Source organism: Podarcis liolepis (assembly GCF_965112155.1).
Source record: "Podarcis liolepis genome assembly, chromosome: 2".
In the NCBI taxonomy this organism is placed as follows: Eukaryota; Metazoa; Chordata; class Lepidosauria; order Squamata; family Lacertidae; genus Podarcis; species Podarcis liolepis.
In genome coordinates, this window is record NC_139555.1 from 122,263,723 (window position 1) to 122,284,904 (window position 21,182).

At 44.8% G+C, this 21,182-nt stretch overlaps 2 protein-coding genes across 4 annotated transcripts in view; both read right to left on the reverse strand.

Annotated features, from left to right (window-relative positions):
- LOC310701392 (vomeronasal type-2 receptor 26-like) overlaps positions 1 to 53 on the reverse strand; it is a 38,163-nt gene extending 38,110 nt beyond the window's left edge. The window contains exon 1 of the mRNA XM_083492182.1: positions 19 to 53. The gene's annotated coding sequence lies outside the window, so the exon portion shown is untranslated. The remainder of the gene's footprint in view (positions 1 to 18) is intronic.
- A 510-nt stretch (positions 54 to 563) lies between these two features.
- On the reverse strand, positions 564 to 20,199 carry LOC310701757 (major histocompatibility complex class I-related gene protein-like). Of its 3 annotated transcripts, none has more exons than XM_083493089.1 (7): positions 20,071 to 20,199; positions 15,308 to 15,583; positions 13,209 to 13,484; positions 11,963 to 12,247; positions 11,077 to 11,163; positions 9,693 to 9,725; positions 564 to 2,881 (listed from the first exon to the last, which is right to left on the reverse strand). In XM_083493089.1, the coding sequence occupies exons 1-7, from the start codon at positions 20,144 to 20,146 to the stop codon at positions 2,877 to 2,879; spliced, it is 1,038 nt and encodes a 345-aa protein (XP_083349215.1). In that variant the 5' UTR covers positions 20,147 to 20,199; the 3' UTR covers positions 564 to 2,876. The 3 variants fall into 3 exon arrangements, with proteins under 3 accessions (XP_083349215.1, XP_083349214.1, XP_083349216.1); XM_083493088.1 differs by having other exon boundaries at positions 1,953 to 2,881; positions 19,972 to 20,168; XM_083493090.1 differs by lacking the exon at positions 9,693 to 9,725 and having other exon boundaries at positions 1,953 to 2,881.
- Positions 20,200 to 21,182: the final 983 nt, after the last annotated feature.

Consider the following 21,182-nt stretch of genomic DNA (forward strand, 5'->3'; position numbering starts at 1 on the left):
CTTTCCTCCTCTACCAACCTGCCTGGAATTCCTGGTCACCTATGGCAACCAGGTGAGTGCTTAAATACAAGGCTGCACTAACTGCTTTAACTGACCAATCCTGACTCTTCATTTCCAATGTTCCTTCCTCCAGCAGACTCCCCCTCCCCTTTTACCTCAACATTCCACCTACTAAGCAATTCTCCCTCCCTTCCAGAAAGTGCTCCAGAAAGTGTTGACCACACACAAGTATTTACGTATACCAGTGGCGTAGCATGAGTTGCCCGTACCTGGAGCCACATGAAGGGCCTGGGGTGGGAGGGAGGGAAACTGGCTGAGTGCCCATGCACATTTACTGCCTAACAGCAATCACAGCATCCAGGAGATCACGGCTGCAGAGATAAGAAGAGTTGTTTCTTTGTCTGAAGAGGTCACTTCCTGGTTCGCACGGAGAAGCCATTTTAAGCAGAGCCCAGTGATGGAAGCACCCAACTGTATTGAGGCAGAACCGGGTGCTGACATTTTGCACCCCTAGCAATTGTGTTCCTGGGGCAGCCACCCCTGTGACCCCCACCCCCATGCTATTTTTTTTTTTTTAATAAAGATGATCTTTATTGGTTTTTTATAATTACATACTATACATGCACATATTATATTACATTTTACATTTATTCTTGCTCTCAAGAGCTGACTTTCCTCCTTCCTTCTGGCTTTTTTGTGTCGTCTTTAACTTTTCGCATTGTCTTTATCCATTTTGTATATAGTTGTACTTCTTCAATTTTTGTCCATGAAATGTCCGTAAACAAACAAATCTTTCTATATATACAATTCTTGTTGTCTGTCTATATTCATTTACAAATACTGTTCAACCTTGGTCGTAATATACATTTTTAATTCACTTTGATATTATTGTCCAATAAATTTCTTTGTATTTTCCCATTATGGGGTTTATTTCAGTTCTACTGCTTTCCCTATTTCACATCATCTTCTCTATATATAACATAATTTCCCCCCATTCTTTTTGATATGTTTGATCACCCTGATGTCAAATTTTTGCTGTTAGTTTGGCTATTTTACTTGCATCCCAGACTACATTCATATCGATACCTTTATTCAGATTTAATTCAAAGTATGTATTTAGATTTTTTTTAGTTCTTTCTAATATTTCTGTATTATCTAACAAACTGTCATTTATTCTCCACCTCCGTGCTGTTGGGTCTTTACTCTTCCATTCCATTACAATAACTTTATGATCTGAGTGTTAAATACTAAGGCACTGCCAGGTGCTGGCAATCTGAAGTGGGGAAAGAATATGACCAGATTAAGTTCCCGCTTGTGGGCTTCCCGCGTTTGTTTGCTTATTACCCAGCTTTCTGGCAGCTAACAACACTGCAATATACCAGGAAATGATATATAATGAATTGAAAAGGATGTTTAAAATAACATTTGTGTTAAGTTGTGGGCGAACATATCAGACAACACAACGATTCTTCAAACAGCTCTTGTTTATTCAGAGGCCAGAACAGAACTGAACTGAAGGGTTCAGCCAGCTTGCTTATATAGAGCTCCAGAACAACGTAACTGTAGCAACTTTCTAAAACTATCCAATCACTGAACGTCACTTTCAATCCTTCATTTGCATACAAACTATCCAATCACTGAACGTCACTTTCGATCCTTCATTTTCATAACTATCTACAGTATCCCCCTGCTGGCCCAGGGTGCGAACTTCAGTACATAACAATTTGTAAAAAAACAAACACCAGCAGCTTTTCTTTTGAGATTTATAGGGACAGAACTACCTAAATTGTACAGGAATTTATTCATGTATGCTGCTAGAGCAGCAAGAATGCTACTTGCCCCAAAATGGAAAGAAGCAGAAGTCCCAGCAAAGGAAGAATGGATACAAAAACTTATGGAATATGCAGAAATGGCAAAACTTGTCGGAAGAATAAGAAATCAAGATAACAAGCTTTTTATTTAAAAAAAATGGAAATGGTTTATTGAATATTTACAGATAAATTGCAAACAGATAAAAACATTGGGAGGATTATTGTAATAACCTGCAGTTTCATAAGAATATATATTTAAAGTAGATAAATAAATGAGCAAATTAAATGAATTTGGAGATGCAGAAGATATTAAAAAATAAATTTAAAGAACAGCAGAAAGAGGGAGAAGGAAGTCAAGTTTTGAAATGTTAAAATGATTGTAAAATTAATAAAATGTATAAACCTGAAAATGATAAATATTTTTCGTTAATAAACCACAATGCAAAATACCATTATAAAAACAGGTGACTCTATTACAATTATTAAACAGGCCTAATTATTCCAAATGAAACAGAACAGCACAAAACAAAGGTGGTGGGTCTCAGAACAGCTCTTAGAGGTCAAGGTAAAGAGATGCAGGATAACTTTAAAAGGAGTCCAGAAAATTTCATATAAGGCTATCAGTAGCCACTAGCCATAATGTCTATGTCATCACTCCATTATCAAAAACATCTTGCCTCTGAAGACCAGCTACTGGGCATCAGAGAAGGGGAGACTGCTGTTGTGCTTCTAGTTTGACCTTTCAGCTTCTAGTTTGGCCTGATCCCGCAGCCTCTTCTGAAATTCTTCTGATTACACTGTTAATACCAAAAAACCCCCACATCAACTAAGAGTCCCCCACCCGGGTGCAAGTCTTAGAATTTTCCTCCAGGTGCAAGTATGTCTCAGGGCTATCCAGAAGCACTTCATCTCAAGCCAAGGCCTGTGACATTAAAAAAAGAGTGAAAGACAAAGATCCAAAGTATATCTTGGTTCCAGCCAAGCTGAAGGACTCCCCAGAGGACAAAATTGGGTTCAGAGCATGGATTCTCTCTCATTGTCCCAGAATTGCGTCCCCATGATTGGTCATACTGCAAAGAGAGAGATAAAACAGATACTTACAAAAAACAAACAAACAGCGACATATTATCTATGGCAGTGTCTGAATGACCCTTGTGTAAATAAAATATTAAGAAATAAAGGAAAATCGGTACGCTAGGTTGTAAGAAAGTATTAGAAAGTACAGTGGTACCTCTGGATGCGAACGGGATCCGTTCCGGAGCCCCGTTCGCATCCTGAAGTGAACGTAACATGTGACTGCACGACCGCGTATTCATCCCGAAGTATGACTGTATATTAAATGTAAGGTAATAATTATAAGTACATTCAAAATCACAAATGTCAATTATAGATAGGTAGCCGTGTTGGTCTGCCATAGTCAAAATAAAAAAATTCCTTCCAGTAGCACCTTACTCTGCTCATCTCCCATTCTCACTACCCTTCTGAGTAATACCCCTCCCCACCTTCTCACTATATAGAAGGATCTGGCAACTTCTGTTTCAGTGTATCTGAAGAAGTGTGCATGCACACGAAAGCTCATACCAAGAACTAACTTAGTTGGTCTTTAAGGTGCCACTGGAAGGAAATGTCAATTATATCAGGAAATGATGGGAAGTCTATATTTATTTTACTTCAGTTTGTTGTTTTATTTTATTTTATTTTATATGATTTTAGCTTAGCTGATATCTAAGTGGAATTAGAAGGTCAAATTAACATTCTATGTTAAACTAATTTAAGAATATATATATTCTTAAATTAGTTTAACATAGAATGTGTTAGTATATATATATATATATATATATATATATATATATATATATATATATATATATATATATTTGCTTTCATAGATTTTCACGGGTACAGGAATGCAGGTTTTGGTGTCTTCGGGTGTCTTCCCGTGTAAGAGTTGGGGTGTCTAGGCGACGTTTCGACGAGGTCTCACTCGTCATCTTCAGGCTGGTGCTTTCGGCTTCTTGTTACTGGAACAGAGCAGGATCTCAGTGTTTGAGTTCCTATAAATACTGTTGAGGGGGTGTGGTGTATAGCCTCCGACGTTCTGGGCAGAGAGGAAGTTCCCAGGTTAGTGTGCCTTTTCTTCTTTTGTTCCTAACCTGGGAACTTCCTCTCTGCCCAGAACGTCGGAGGCTATACACCACACCCCCTCAACAGTATTTATAGGAACTCAAACACTGAGATCCTGCTCTGTTCCAGTAACAAGAAGCCGAAAGCACCAGCCTGAAGATGACGAGTGAGACCTCGTCGAAACGTCGCCTAGACACCCCAACTCTTACACGGGAAGACACCCGAAGACACCAAAACCTGCATTCCTGTACCCGTGAAAATCTACGAAAGCATATATATATATATATATATATATATATATATATATATATATTTGTTTTCGTAGATTTTCACGGGTACAGGAATGCAGGTTTTGGTGTCCTCGGGTGTCTTCCCGTGTAAAAGTTGGGGTGTCTAGGCGACGTTTCGACGAGGTCTCACTCGTCATCTTCAGGCTGGTGCTTTCGGTTTCTTGTTACTGGAACAGAGCGGGATCTCAGTGTTTGAGTTCCTATAAATACTGTAGAGGGGTGTGGTGTATTGCCTCAAAAGTTCTGGGCAGAGGGGAAGTTCCCAGGCTAGTGTTCTTTTCTTCTTTTGTTCCTTAATTACTTGAGGGATATCTTGAGTGATTACTTGAGTGATATTCTGAGTACCACTTAGGTGGGTCATTGGGTGTGGATTAGTTGCTAAAGCCTTCGTGTCTTGACCTCTTGAATTTGTGAAGAGTTTTTCTGGGAAGATGGCTGTACTGCACTTAGTTGTGCTTTGGCTTGGCTTCGTGTATAGGGGCGAGCTGTGGTTTTGTGCCCTGTGCCAGCCAGATCTGTGTAGGGATTGCAGGGGGGTGCAGCATCCGGAGGTGCCACTATGGTTTGGTTACTGGATGGTGTCTGTAATTTATCTGTGGAGAGGGTCTGGGTTTGGGTCTGGTGTGGTTGATTGGTGGTGGCGTTCTGTGTGCCTCTGGATCTGGTGTCGGTTTTTGTGGGGAGGGCTAATTTCCAGATGTCTGGCAGGCGGGACGTGTCGTCACGCTTGTTCATGTTGTGAGGGTGTTTCTCTATCTCGATGGCTTCCATGATTATTCTCTTGTGGTGATGTTCCATGTTAAAGAGCAATTTGGAATCTGCAAAATTAATTTCGTGTCCTGTTTCTTTCATGTGTTGGAAAAGAGAGGAAGATTTTTCTTCTTTTTTGACGGCATTCTTGTGTTCTGCGATACGTGCATTTATTCGTCTGTTTGTTTGTCCAATGTACGTGGCTGGGCAGACTTTGCAGGGTATTTCATAGACCCCTTGGTTTTCCAACTGGATTTTATCTTTGGGGTTTCTGAGGATATTGGCTATTTTTTGGTTGGTGCAAAAGGCTGTTTTGATATTGTGTTTATGGAGGATTTTGCTAATTTTATCTGTAGTGCCCTTGATATAAGGAAGGAGGGCCATGCCATTGTTTTCTTCTGTGTCTTGGTTTTTGGGGGGTGTTTCTTTTTGGATAAGCTTCGTAACCCTGTTTTGCTGGTATCCATTGGCGATTAACACATTTGAGAGATTCTGTAACTCAGTTGTCAAGTGGTCTTTGTCAGTCAGGCGTTTGGTTCTGGAGATGAGGGTCTTGGCTACGGAGTTTATTTGTGCAGGGTGGTGGTGTGATTGAGCATGTAAGTAGCGGTTGGTGTGTGTTTTTTGTGGACACACTATCTACCGGAAAAAAACACACACCAACCGCTACTTACATGCTCAATCACACCACCACCCTGCACAAATAAACTCCGTAGCCAAGACCCTCATCTCCAGAACCAAACGCCTGACTGACAAAGACCACTTGACAACTGAGTTACAGAATCTCTCAAATGTGTTAATCGCCAATGGATACCAGCAAAACAGGGTTACGAAGCTTATCCAAAAAGAAACACCCCCCAAAAACCAAGACACAGAAGAAAACAATGGCATGGCCCTCCTTCCTTATATCAAGGGCACTACAGATAAAATTAGCAAAATCCTCCATAAACACAATATCAAAACAGCCTTTTGCACCAACCAAAAAATAGCCAATATCCTCAGAAACCCCAAAGATAAAATCCAGTTGGAAAACCAAGGGGTCTATGAAATACCCTGCAAAGTCTGCCCAGCCACGTACATTGGACAAACAAACAGACGAATAAATGCACGTATCGCAGAACACAAGAATGCCGTCAAAAAAGAAGAAAAATCTTCCTCTCTTTTCCAACACATGAAAGAAACAGGACACGAAATTAATTTTGCAGATTCCAAATTGCTCTTTAACATGGAACATCACCACAAGAGAATAATCATGGAAGCCATCGAGATAGAGAAACACCCTCACAACATGAACAAGCGTGACGACACGTCCCGCCTGCCAGACATCTGGAAATTAGCCCTCCCCACAAAAACCGACACCAGATCCAGAGGCACACAGAACGCCACCACCAATCAACCACACCAGACCCAAACCCAGACCCTCTCCACAGATAAATTACAGACACCATCCAGTAACCAAACCATAGTGGCACCTCCGGATGCTGCACCCCCCTGCAATCCCTACACAGATCTGGCTGGCACAGGGCACAAAACCACAGCTCGCCCCTATACACGAAGCCAAGCCAAAGCACAACTAAGTGCAGTACAGCCATCTTCCCAGAAAAACTCTTCACAAATTCAAGAGGTCAAGACACGAAGGCTTTAGCAACTAATCCACACCCAATGACCCACCTAAGTGGTACTCAGAATATCACTCAAGTAATCACTCAAGATATCCCTCAAGTAATTAAGGAACAAAAGAAGAAAAGAACACTAGCCTGGGAACTTCCCCTCTGCCCAGAACTTTTGAGGCAATACACCACACCCCTCTACAGTATTTATAGGAACTCAAACACTGAGATCCCGCTCTGTTCCAGTAACAAGAAACCGAAAGCACCAGCCTGAAGATGACGAGTGAGACCTCGTCGAAACGTCGCCTAGACACCCCAACTTTTACACGGGAAGACACCCGAGGACACCAAAACCTGCATATATATATATATATATATATATATAGTATGTATATGTGTGAAGTTAAATCTGTAATGACATTAATGAATTTCAATAAAGAATTTTTTCATCCCCCCCCCAAAAAAAAGGAGAGAGAGAGAGAGAGAGAGAGAGAGAGAGAGATAAAACAGGGAGCGTCTGCTGCGCATGGAGCCAAACAGATGAAACCAAAAGATTTCTCTTGGCAGAGAGAGGTGGGGAGGGAGGGGACCCACAACCTAATCCTCAAATGACAGAGAAACCTACAGAATCTGCACCTCGTTGGCCACTGTGGGGACAGGATGGGGGTGGATAGATGTGGCTGTTTCTTGTAACAAGTGCCATATTTTTCCGATGTAAAACTTTTTTTAAAACATTAATACACAATCTTTTAAGATTGGCTCATTAAGTCCTTGCATGGACCAGACTCAAGGGGAGACTTCCTTCTCATGTTCTATGATTCTGTGGTTTCTATGTGCCTAGGTCATTTGGTTTCAAAATGGTGGGGGGCAGAGGCAGATTTAGGGGAGCATGCCCCCTGGTACATCATAGTTGCAGAGTCTCGGGGGCACTGCAGGGGGTGCCACAACTATGATGTAGAATGGAAGGCGCAAGGCGGGTGGTGCCAAATTTTGATGTTGTACAGGGAGCCACTGAAATTTGAGACCCCAAGGTCCATCAAGTGCAAGGGGGGGGTGTTTGTGTGAATTTGATTGAGGAAACGTGTAGTTGTGGCTTAGCACCTCATCAAGCTCTGGGAAGTGCTCCATTCATTCGCTGTCTGAAAGCTGCGGCAGCACCACCAAAACCACAACCCAGCAGGAGGAAGTAGTGAGGGCCGAGGATCGGGTGTGCTGACATTCTTCTATCCCACTGGGTTCTGAGTTCCCTGTTTTTAAACCGCTTTGGGTCAACCTTAGTTCCAAAACTTTCCCTTCCCCAAACTGAAACTTCTGTACTGGTTGTCAGGATATTACCCACTTAAGTTCAAGGTTCTACTGCAAGTGGACAAAGCCCTAAGCAGACCAGGTTACCTGAAGGACCACCTTATGTACCAGCCATATTCCTAGGATCAGCTGCAGAAGCCCTCCTTGCTGTCCCACAATATTATCTCATATTCATTTCATTTCTACTCAAACCAAAGTTTTCAGCAGAGCATCACCATTAACTTGGAACACTGTCCTCACATTTTGTCACCTGCTGGTAAAGTCTCTGTTTCTCCAGGTATCTTTAGATAATTAATTGGATTCAGTGTTGGCCATTTGTTAATATTGACTCAGCTAATTTCTAGGGGAGGGGGTGAATCATGCATTCATTTTCATTGCTCCCCTTTCAATGCCACCTCGGTGTGGTGGAATGGTTAAGAGCAGTGGACTCGTAATCTGGTGAACTGGGTTCGCTTCCCTTCTCCTCCACATGCAGCTGCTGAGTGACCTTGGGCTAGTCACACTTCTCTCAAGTCTCTCAGCCCCACTCACCTCACAGAGTGTTTGTTGTGGGGGAGGAAGGGAAAGGAAATTGTTAGCCGCTTTGAGACTCCTTAGGATAGTGATAAAGTGGGATATCAAATCCAAACTCTTCTTCTACACCCCCTTCATGCTGGCTCTGTTCTGGCAGCCTATTTCTGGCAAGCTCCACAGCCATGGTTAAAAGAAAACACATATCCCTGTTTCATCCACTCTGTGTTATTTGATTTCTTACTCCAAAAACCGTATTTCTGTTTTGGAATCAACTGCTTTGGCCAAGCTAAAATGGAGAAAACATGGACTCCACCTCAAACGCGGAGAAGCTGACTTCTTGCACCGTTTAAGCAGGGGGTTTGGAATCCAACCAAGAGGGAAGAAGCTTCCCTTTAGAAATATAAACCAGGTAGGAAAAGAACATGGTCAAAGAAAGTCTGATTCTTTAGGTCCCATCTCAATCACTGAGATCCTCTGGTAAGGCACGACTGGTAGTTCCAAGAGCTCCAGTTAACTGTAACTAGGACACTGCCCTGTTCCTAATTGTTTAAAGTTACTCTGAGTTACTTTTGCAAAAGAAGCGACAAATAACCTTAATAAGCAAAATGAAAGTAAGAATGCCCATAAAGGAACCATCCCCATCTTCTTTCAGAATCTCTTAAAAGCTATACCTTTTATGACAGGCCTTTGTTAACATGAATTTTCTCTTTCTAACCAATTACCATCTAGTGATGCTTTTTATGGATACGTTGGATTGTTTTGTTCTCTTGAAATGTTTTAAAGTGCAGATTATTAATATGTGAGTAAAGGTAAAGGTAAAGGGACACATGACCATTAGGTCTAGTCGCAGCCGACTCTGGGGTTGCGGCACTCATCTCGCTTTATTGGCCGAGGGAGCCGGCGTACAGCTTCTGGGTCATGTGGCCAGTATGACTAAGCCGCTTCTGGCGAACCAGAGCAGCGCATGAAAATGCCGTTTATCTTCCTGCCAGAGCGGTACCTATTTACTTGCACTTTGACATGCTTTCGAACTGCTAGGTTGGCAGGAGCAGGGACTGAGCAACGGGAGCTCACCCCGTCATGGGGATTCGAACCGCTGACCTTCTGATTGGCAAGTCCTAGGCTCTGTGGTTTAACCCACAGCGCCACCCGCGTCCCTTAAACAGAACCCTTAAAAGGGTTTTGCAGGTACAGTTTATTTGCAAAGATGATTTCACTGGAACAGCCTTAGTGAAAGACAGAATTGCTCTTCTTCACACACTTGCCCCTGCTTATCCCCACAAACTTACCCCCACTGGAGCTGCCAGACCCTTGTTTCTTAGCTGCAAAAGAGGGAATGGAGAAGGAGGTTAGTGTCTCTGGGTGGGTGAGCAAGGATGGGGGTGCTGGGATATTCTGTTCCACCTTAAGAACAGATGTGTGGAATTGTTGTATGTCACATGTCTGTTTACACTCCAGCACAGCTTGCTGGGAACTTCTGCTTTTGCTTATGCTGCCTTGCTTTGGACACAAAGGAGATCGGACATGTTTTCCTTTTGTCCTGATGTACGCTGAATAAACTGCTTGTAAATCTGCTCACACAACTTCTCCTGCCACCTCTGTTGCGTAGCGTTTACTCTGCTGAGTAGCGTGCCCTAGCTTCTGAAGCTCGGGTCGCTGATGCTTCACCAAGGACTGGAGATCGCCCGGCACAGTGGCCGGTGGGCTGGAGCCAGCTGGGGGCCTGCCAATTGCCCCCGTTTCCTTGGTCGCATGCCAACAACAGGGTTATGGGCCCAGATCCACGGCGCTTACACCTCTCTCTCTCTCTCTCTCTCTCTCTCTCTCTCTCTCTCACACACACACACACACACACACATGCCCTTCTCTGATGAGCTGTCTTACTGTTTTAGCCAGAGACAAAACCCGTGACAAACACACATATATGCTAAGAGTTACAAACCTTTAAACTAGGGGTCAACAACCCGTGGCTCCGGAGCCGCATGTGGCTCTTTTACACCTTTGCCGCGGCTCCGGGGCGGATACTAGCGAGGGGAGGAGGCGCATTGTGCGCCCCGACACTCCCCACTGTGGCGGGCGCTGTACTGGCTGTGACGTCACATGAGGGCGGTGCGTGCGTTAGTCACGCACCGTCCCAACGTCACCTTCCCACCCGCCCGCCCACTACATTGTAAGGGGCGTGTACGCTGGTCACTGCATTGAAAGGGGGCATGTACGCTGGTCACTGTTTTGAAGGGGAGTGAAGAACACACACACACACACACACACACACACACACACACAAAAGGTAACTTGTTAATTTAACATTTATTTCTATGAGGGGGAGTAATTCTGAGGGGTCAAACAAAGAAATAATAAAAAAGTGACAAAAAAGTTATTTTTATAATGAAGAGTTTTGCGGCTCCCAGTTTTTTTCCCCCTTCGGAAACCGGTCCAAGTGGCTCTGTTTGTCTTAAAGGTTGCAGACCCCTGCTTTAAACTAATGCATCAGTGGCAGGGGAGATAAGCAGGGGAGGCCCAGCAGGGGAGAGCAGCAAAACTGCTCCCCAAAACTGTAAACCAAATGGATGCATCCTTCCCAGAATGGAGAGTATCAGTAGGAAAGGGAATCACTTTAGCCCACAGAATGACTGACTGCAACCTGGTAGCAAATGCGGCCCCAAACATACTTACTGATGTGCACATAGATCCCAACACTCACAGCCACCAGGAGGAAGATTCCGCTCAGGATGCTGCCAATTATGATCCCCATGTGGGAGCCTAAAGTTGAATGGTGGGAGGGGAGGAAGAGGAGAATAATTGAAGGGAAACCAAGAAGAGTCTTTGCTTTTCATGGGAGGAAACCAAAGATGGCCACAGGACTTAGGAGCTCATGAAATTCAGAGAGGTTCAGTGGTACAAAGGGGGAATAGTGAAGGATGGCCCATCCCACCCTTCTTCACCCACCCAGCTTTGCAAGAGTCCTTCCGGGGCTGGAGTGAAAGGTCATTCTCTCCCTACAGAGGGATGCCTTAATAAGGTTTTACTCATCAACATCTGGCATTCACCTTCAATATACTTCAATATACATAAAATATTTGTGAACATTCCAGGACATTGCAACCACTCGGGCTTACCAGGGGAAAGATGGCAGCCAACTTTTGCCAGTACTGTATACTTGAAGGAGCGGCTCCACCCCCATCGCTCAGCCGAGACACTGAGATCCAGCTTCGCGTGCCTTCCGGAGGTTCCCTTACTACGAGAAGTGAAGTTACAGGGAGCCAGGCAAAGGGTCATCTTGGTAATGGCACTCTCTATATGGAATGCCCTCCTATCAGATGTCAAGGAGATAAAGAACTACGTAACTTTTAAAGACATCTGAAGGCAGCCCTGTATTGAGATGTTTTTGATGTTTGACGTATCATTATGCTTTAATATGTGCTGGAAGCCTCCCAGAGTGGGAGATGGCCAGATGGGCAGGGTATAAATGATAGAAGTATTATTATTTAGAATATCTAAATTTGAGTTCAGAGCAGATTGGGCATACTTCCATCCCATTCGTCTCCCCGCAATCTCTCACCAGGTTCTTCTGAGGGCACGTCCATAGGCTTCTGTAGGCCAATATGCTCCACATGGCACCAATAGTGGTTCCTGTCTTTGGGGTTGATCTTGATGCTGAGCCAGTTGTAGTAGGTTCCATCTGAGTTGGGGAGAACGCCCCCATGAACTGTATCCTGCCCAGAAGTCTCCCCATCCTTTCTCCAGGTAGAGTTGATCTCCTTGGGATAGAAGCCGTGGGCCCGGCAGATGAGAGTTTCCATGCCATCATTGTTTGGCTTCCTAGTTACCTTGACTACTGGGGGTTCTGCAAAAATGGCAGCACTTTAGTTAACACACGAGGCTATCCAGTGGCTGGCAGGACGAACACTGAACTATGCCCCACCCCAGAGATTACGATCTCAGGCCTAGAGCATCCCCAAGAGACACATTTCCATAGGAGCTATTGTACAAAGTAGCTTCCTTGCGATAAACACTTAAGTACCTCATTGGCACTCACAACCTCTGATTATTCCTAGAATGACAGGAATGCAGCATTGTCCAAAAACAACTTCCCCAAGGAATTTGGTTGAATCTAAATTTATCAGACATAAAAAATTTCCCAATACAGAACTATCTAAATAGATAGTTGTTTATTTCCTTGACATCTGTTGGGAGGGTGTACCACAGGGAGGGCGCCACTACCAAGAAGGTCCTCTGCCTGGTTCCCTGTAACCTCACTTCTCGCAATGAGGGAACCGCCAGAAGGCCCTCGGAGCTGGACCTCAGTGTCCGGGCTGAACAATGGGAGTGGAGACGCTCCTTCAGGTATAGTGGGCCGAGGCAGTTTAGGGCTTTAAAGGTCAGCACCAACACTTTGAATTGTGCTCGAAAACATACTGGGAGCCCATGTAGGTCTTCCAGGACCAGTGAAAATGATTGCTGACCCAAGAAACCAAGACTTTAGTGTCATCAGTCCATTCCTTTGGAACACTCTGCCAATAGAAATTTGGCAAGCACCTTCAAGTCCCAATTTTTAAATGCTTACTGAAAACATTTCTATGCCACATGGCTTATGCAGGCAATTAAGACTATAACCATCTGCAATAGTTAACTGATGTCTGGTTTTGACTGTTTAAATGTTTTATTGCATGGTTTTATAGTTTTATTACTGTAAACTGCTTGGAGATATTTGTTGTGACAAAGCAGTGTAGAAATATTTTTATAACTATCTAACCAATTAACCAAATGAAATATGCCATCTTCCCCCACCTCTGTTGCCCCCTCACCTTTCCGCAGCAGAGCCTCCTTTGCGTAGGCTTCATATTTCTGCAGCCATTCAATGAAAACCACCTCCACTAAGAACTTGAAACGTGGGATCATGGAACTGTCAGCCTCCCACATCTTCTCAATCACTTGGGCCACCGCATCTGCTGCAATCCAGGCATCAGCCTCCTTGTCAAGGCTGAGAAAGTCCCTCCCATCATAGCCAAACGTCCAATATGCTTCATTGCTCCCGTGTGGACTCACCTCAGAGCCAACCATCATCTGCCAGGTATGAAAACCTGAAAAAGACACCCATGATGAGATCACAATGGGGGCATTAGAACAGGTGCAGACCACCCTCTCAAAAACAACAACAACCACTTTTCACCATCAGATCTCAAGCCCTATTTGGTTCTTCTAGATAGATTGAATCTCTCTGACAATGCTCCATTCATCACTATTTGTGCTTCTGGGTATTGATACAAAAGTCAGATCCAGTTGATAAATTCCACACCCAAACTGAAATAGTCTAATACTTTAAGCGACTAAATCAATTCTACTCTATCAAATGCTTTTTCCGTAGAAACAGAAAAGCATGGGGTTGTTTGCTCCTATGTGTGATCCGTATTGTGTTTCTTAGTCTTCTGATACTTGTTGCAGGTTTCCTACCTTTCAACCTGCTTGATCTAAATTGATATATTTTACAATGATATCATTCAGCCTTATTGAATCAAAACTATCTTTGCTTAAATCATGGAAGAAATCAATCTGTTAATGCACGTGACTTCTGTTATTATTTCCAATAAGGGTTTTTCTATGTCATGAAGAAAGACCACCTGTATCCATTGAGCTGTATCCAGCTCAAGCTGTTGTTTAGTACCCTTTCATTGGTCATATATGTCGGATACTCAGCCGCAGACTCAGAGGTAACTGGCCTCACTCCAGGCATTCGGCTTGAATCCTTGTTGACCTCCCCATCTGCGTCTCCCGGCAGGATACAGGCAAGGTCACAAATCGGCGATCCTCCTCAAACGTGAGAAGAACACACCCTCCTCCCTCCTCCCTGCTTCCCCCAGGGAGGGGAAAGAGTCAGACAGAAATCTATTTACATGTCTTTATTCCTGTCATTCCAGCAGTACAGAGAAACGTGTCTGCACTCTCCAGACTCCAGCAGTAGAGTCTAAACTCCACCCCTGTACTTCCAGTACAGGTCAGATGACACTCTGAGCTAACATCCGGTGCTCAGTACACTGAATAGACTGCCCCTTTTTTCCAATAGTACAGTCCCACACATCAACATCCTGTTTTGCATTCCAGACACCTGCAGCTTGCTCTTGCATTGCTGCTTTTTCCTGACAATATATTTGTGGATCTCTATTTTGCTTATGTAGTCATTCCAAAGTGCTAACCTTATTTCTTAGAAGAGTCCCTTGTTGAAATATTATTTTTAAAAATCACTTTTAAAAAATAATTATGCCTCTTATATAGGCTTTGCCTGCATCCTATATAGGCCAAGTGACCTTCAGTCACAAGATCTACCAGGAAAGGTAGATGTGTTCTCTGGTGGTAGTTATGCATATTATCCAATATAGCTGGATTGTTTACCTTGCCCACCTCCCCAGAAAAAACACTTTCTTAAGCTCATCTCTCTCTCTGCCCCCTTCCCTCCCAACCAGCATTCAATGTGCATAGTGTGTGGCGAATTCAAATCTCTTTCACCACCAGGGATTGGGGGGGGGGGGTCAGTTCAGTTTAGTCCACTTCTATAGGTGAACCTACTTAAACTGCACTATCTCAAACAATATGATGGTCGCAACAGACTCATCCTTCAATTTTGCAGTTCTCCCAATTTTGCTATGGAGTTCTCCAGCCAGGTAATGTGAACAAAACTGCAACACCTGGACAAAGTGTGCATAAAAATGCATAAATTCATGAAGGTCATAGAAAAATGCAATACATTTGGGGAAACTGAAAAAAGGTTCATTGTTGGGGGAGATGTTGATGTATTAGGAGAAATTCACACTAACATGTTAATGAGGACTTCCTTTTTAAGTGCAAACTGATGCAGAAACGAGAACTGAACTGAAATCGACAGATTCGGCCCTTTCTTACATACACTCACCCTTGCTGTGGTTGTAGTACTGCCTTATGATACGGTGATAATTTTCAAACCACCGCTCACTGTCCTCCAAGACCTTGGTGTACCTGTCCCAGTACTCATGAATATCCTCCTTCAGCTTTTTAGCCCAGGAGACTTGAGGCACCCCCTCTTCTGTGTTGCTATCAAAGCGAGTGACGAGCTGGTCATCTGCATACCCCAAAGCAGTGAACTTGGGCATTGTCTGATCAGGTTCTGACACAGATATGTAGATAAGCTGGAACTTGTGGAAGGAGGAGCCTGGAGAGGAGAAAGAGGGGCAGAGCTCAAGCGATCTGCGAGGGACACTGCCATGGGCTCCACCACCATCCTGGAGGGTGAGGAGAAGTGGTGGCAGCGGCTTCCCGGTTCCAGAAAGATCTCAAGAGAGCCCTGCAAAATCTTGTGGGCTCTCGTGAGATCTTGCCAGAGCCCAGAAGCCAGAGCCCAGCCACACAACCCCAGTAAGTAAGGCCTTGGTGGGGGTGGCAGTTTCCCATTCTGTCTGTAGTAGCAAAACAGGATGGGATGGGTTTCCTTCCACCAGTGTCAGGGGCGGAGGAAGGGGGTGCTGTGGGAGCCCTGGGTGTCACCACTGAGGGAGGGTGACAAAATGCCAGGGGTCACTCACTGTGGGACCTGCAGTGCACCCAAGCCACGCATCTCTCCTGGGAGTGACGTGGTGGCTTTGGGTGCCCACAGGCCCCATGCTGCCCCAATGGTCCGCCCACCACCTCCCACTCAGCTGAGGGGGGCTGAGTGGGAGGAGGCAGGCAGACTCCTTGGAGGCCCCGTGGAGCTTCCTGCCCTGGCTCGCCCCTTCCCCACGGGAGGCTGCCCCTGTTGGGATGCATCTGGGGAGATGGGGGCATTTGGCAGGCCCCCAGCTGGCTCCAGCATCAATCAGCGACTCAAGCCTCAGAAGCTGAGCACGCTCTTATCAGCAGAGTGAATAACTTCTCACAACAGAAGCGGCGGACAGAGACATGTGTAAGCATTTTTACAGGCGTTTATTCAGCATAGTTCAGGAACAAAGGAAAAACATATCTGCTTCCCTTCGTGTCCAAGCAAACAGCAGTAAAGCAAAAGCAATACACAACGGAAGTTCCCAGCAGACTGTGCTGGACTGTAAACAGACATGTGACATGCAATAATACACATATCTGTTCTAAAGGTGGAATGGAACTATACCCTAACAGCTCCACCCCTGGGCACAGGGCACACATGCCACCCCAGGCACCTGATCGAGAGAGAAGCAGAGAAGCTTTGGCTATCTAGACACTGTGTGGCATTTTGTTTGTTGACAGCTCTTTCTGGTTTACAGAAATAAAACTATGAGCACAGAAATCTGCTTCTATGGGGCAGTTTTATTGGGATTCAGTTGCAAACCCACCCACCCCCATCTCAGGCATGTTTTGAAAGAAAACTATACAGTGGTACCTCGGGTTAAGAACTTAATCTGTTCTGGAGGTCTGTTCTTAACCTGAAACTGTTTTTAACCTGAAGCACAACTTTAGCTAATGAGGCCTCCTGCTGCCGCACAATTTCTGTTTTCATCCTGAAGCAAAGTTCTTAACCCGAGGTACTATTTCTGGGTTAGCGGAGTCTGCAACCTGAAACGTCTGTAACCCGAAGCGTCTGTAATCCGAGGTACCACTGTACTGAATAAAACAATTGTAAATGACAAGTGACAGAAATTTGGGGGCGCCATCTACTATTGTGCAGTTGATAGAGGAATATAGTTGTAGGTCTACATCTGTGTAAATTCTGCAATGAAAAGTGCACTATGTGGGGTGGATTTTACCCAGAGTGGCTGGGGGGGAAACTGCAGGAGATTTGGCTGTGAACTGCACGCACCTGGGGAGCTTCTGTGGCTTGCTATGCCATGCCCCCCCCCCCCATTCAGCTTCCTTTCAGGGTCAAACTGCAGTTAGGCTCAGCAAGCCTGCGGAACATCTGCCACTTTTATTTTGAGAGGAAAGCAGCCTCTCAGAAGCTGCAGGTGTTGCAAGGTGGTGGACGCAGTGTGCAGCAACGTCCCCTCCCCTCTCCTACTTCTACCTGAAGCAGAAGCTGAAAAAGAGCAAAAGGGGGAGGGGATTTTCCACCACCACCCCAGGCTGAGAAGCCCCTGAAACTTTCCCCAACCCTCCTCAACAGCAGTACCTCTGCCTCTGTTGCTCTTTGTGGTGTGTGTGTGTGTGTGTGTGTGTGTGTGTGGAACATGCAGGAAGGAAAAGAGAAGAGCTGCTCCTACTTCCTCTTTCTCCTGTCTTAAATGTGTGGTTATTTATGCATCAACACACACCCCCAGTTGCAAGGAAAATCAAAGGTCAGCACTGGCACAGTTATGTAAAAACTGAAAAGAGCCCAAATGGAAGCTAAAACCCACGGCCATCAGATTACAGAATCGTACCATTGTCGGAAAGGACACCCAAGGAATTGGGGAGCGGGGGAGAGATTGTAGGAATCACAGCTAAAGAATCCTTAACAGACAGCCATCCAATCTCTGCTTAAAAACTTCCAACAGAGGAGAGTCCGGCAACTTCCAAGGTAGTTTGCTCCATAAATGTTAAATGAAATCATAATAATTCAGTTCCAAAGCTGGGCAACCCCTTTAACAAATAAAAATATGTTCTTCATCAGGAAAGATGCTATACGAACTTAATCCGTTCCGGGGGTCTGTTCTTAACCTGAAACTGTTCTTAATTAGAGGCGTGCTTTCGCTAATGGGGCCTCTTGCTGCCGCTGCGCCACCAGCACACGATTTCCGTTCTCATCCTGGGGCAAAGTTCTCAATTCGAGGTAACTCTTCCAGGTTGGCGGAGTTTGTAACCTGAAGCGTTTGTAACCTGAGGCATTTGTAACTTGAGGTAGAAGAAGAAGGAAGAAGAGTTTGGATTTGATATCCCACTTTATCACTACCCGAAGGAGTCTCAAAGTGGCTAACAGTCTCCTTTCCCTTCCTCCCCCACAACAAACACCCTGTGAGGTGAGTGGGGCTGAGAGACTTCAGAGAAGTGTGACTGGCCCAAGGTCACCCAGCAGCTGCATGCGGAGGAGTGGAGACTCCAACCCGGTTTCCCAGATTACAAGACTACCACTCTTAACCACTACACCACACTGGCCACACTGGTACGACTGTACAAAGCAGAGGTGAAGTTTCAAGGGGAAGGAGTTCTGTTTTATATACTCTTGCTGAACCACAAGCTTCTAGGGAGCGGTTCACAATGACTGCAGAGTCTGTTATGATGGACCTCCTCCCCTCCCCACCTCTCTCTCTCTCTCTCTCTCTCTCTCTCTCTCTCTCTCTCTCACACACACACACACACACACACACACAACTGGTCCTGCTAGTTAGGGATGATGGGAGTTGTAGTCCAAAAACAGCTGGAGACCCAAGTTTGGGAAACACTGCAGTCTGAAGGCATGTTCTGAGACCAGCCAAAAAGACAGAGATTACCCCACAACTACTCGAGGGACCTGCAAAAGCGAAACTCCCCAGAGGCGGTTTCAAGAGAAGCACAAAACTTAAATCCTCCTGGGCAATTACATTTTTGCATACACTGAAAAGCCTGGCAGGGCTCATTTCCCACTACTCTGAAATATTTAAATGCCTTGGCAAGAGCTCAGCCAGATGTGAGGAAGGTGTTTTGTGTGTGAGTGTTTGTCTGTCTGTCTGTCTGTCTAAATAAAAAAATTCCTTCCAGTAGCACCTTAAAGACCAACTAGGTTAGTTCTTGGTATGAGCTTTCGTGTGCATGCACACTTCTTCAGATGCATGCACACGAAAGCTCATACCAAGAACTAACTTAGTTGGTCTTTAAGGTGCTACTGGAAGGAATTTTATTATTTTGACTATGGCAGACCAACACGGCTACCTATCTGTGTCTGTCTGTCTGTCTGTCTGTCTCTCTCTCTCTGTGTGTGTGTGTGTGTGTGTGTGTGTGTGTGTGTGAGAGAGAGAGAGAGAGAGAGAGAGAGAGAGAGAGAGAGAGAGATGTTCAGTCCAGGTCCAGAATCCAATCAACACCAGATGAGTGGAGCAATGTGTGTTTGTGTTTACAGAGATAAAAGTATTGTGGGGTGGGAAACTCCTGTTTGTCAGAAGTTGTGTACTCTCCCTTTCCTATGGCAAAGCCTAAGGCTGGTGCTTCTTCTATACTTCTCCTGACAGCATGCACGACTTTGCAGCGCAAGGGATATTTTCTTTAAAGAAAATTGCATCTAAAAGACAGTGGAATGGACTCGCTCTCCTTCCTTGGAGGTTTTTAAGGCTTAAAATTTAAGCAGAGGTTGGAAGGCCATCTGTCATGGATGCATCAACTGAGATTCCTGCTTGGCAGGGGGTTGGACTCGATGGCCCTTGTGGTCTATTCCAACTCTATGATTCTATGACCCCTGAGGTCCCTTCCAACTTTGCAATTCTATTATTCTGTGACACAAAGCTGATCAGCTGAAGATTTGGAAGCGGGCAAATTCCCCAAATATAGGCTTCTCCCCATGCAAGGCTAGCTTTTTTTGGGGGGAGGGAGTACGAGGCTCCAGAACGGTAAGGAGTTTTTTTTCTCGTGATGGCAACAGCAGGAACTGACCGGGAAGGGAGACTTACGTTAGGGATACGGTACAAGGTGATCAAATCCGCCTACCCTTACTGTGCCTCCAGTAAATGCGTCGCGCACAGTAAATTGCCCGCTCGCAAATTCCTGTTGCGCGCGCGAGGCAGCTTAGCCCGCAAAGCCACTCACCGGCGCAGCCGCGCAGCAAAAAGTCTGCAGTCGCCACTAGGATGAAAACGCACCGCCGATGCAGCCGCGACTCCATCCTTCCTCGCCCTCTGCTCTCCTCCTCTGAAACCCGCTGAGATGCGGCCGCTGGAATCCGTGGCAAGAGCAACGATTGGCGGAGGGGGGGGGACATTTCTACCAATCAGAAAAGCGTGCGCAGGCGTTGCAGTGCCTTCGCGGCCGAAGAGCGCGGAAAACGAAAGGAAAGTTTTTTTTGCGCTGAGCTCCTGTCTGGATTTCGAGGCGCAAGAGCGTGAGAAAAGGAGCTTGGCTCCTGACTCAGACCCAAAGCCCTTCTCAGGACAGTATTAAGAGCCTAAGAGGCCCTATGAACTTAAAAGATTTTGGTGCCTCCATGTAATAATAATAATATGGTTCCAGTTACAGATAGGTAGCCGTGTTGGTCTGCCATAGTCAAAATAAAAAAATTCCTTCCAGTAGCACCTTAAAGACCAACTAAGTTAGTTCTTGGTATGAGCCTTCGTGTGCATGCACACTTCTTCAGTGCATGCACACTTCTTCTTCTATCTGAAGTGTGCATGCACACGAAGGCTCATACCAAGAACTAACTTAGTTGGTCTTTAAGGTGCTACTGGAAGGAATTTTTTTTATTTTAATAATAATATGTTCACCTGCACCAAGTGGATTCTCCTTTCCAGGAAGCTTTTAAAGAGAAATTGGATGGCCATCTGTCATCAAGGGGTTGGACTACATGATCCTTGCTTTGCCTATATTTATTTACCTACGGAATTTATAGAGCTGCCCCATAGCAGAAGGACTCTAGGGAGGCAGTGGGTGTGTAGTGGTTAGAGTGTTGGCCTAGGACCTGGGAGATGATGATGATAATAATAATAATAATAACAATAATAATAATAATAATAGAATGAATAAATGAATAAATAAGTAATAAATAATTTTATTTATACCCCGCCCTCCCCAGCCAAGATCGGGCTCAGGGCGGCTAACACCAGATATAAAAACAATTAATTAAAATACAACTTAAAAACAAGATTATTATTATTTATTTTTAATTTGCTTTTTATTGAAATTTCCACACAAAAACAAAAGACATA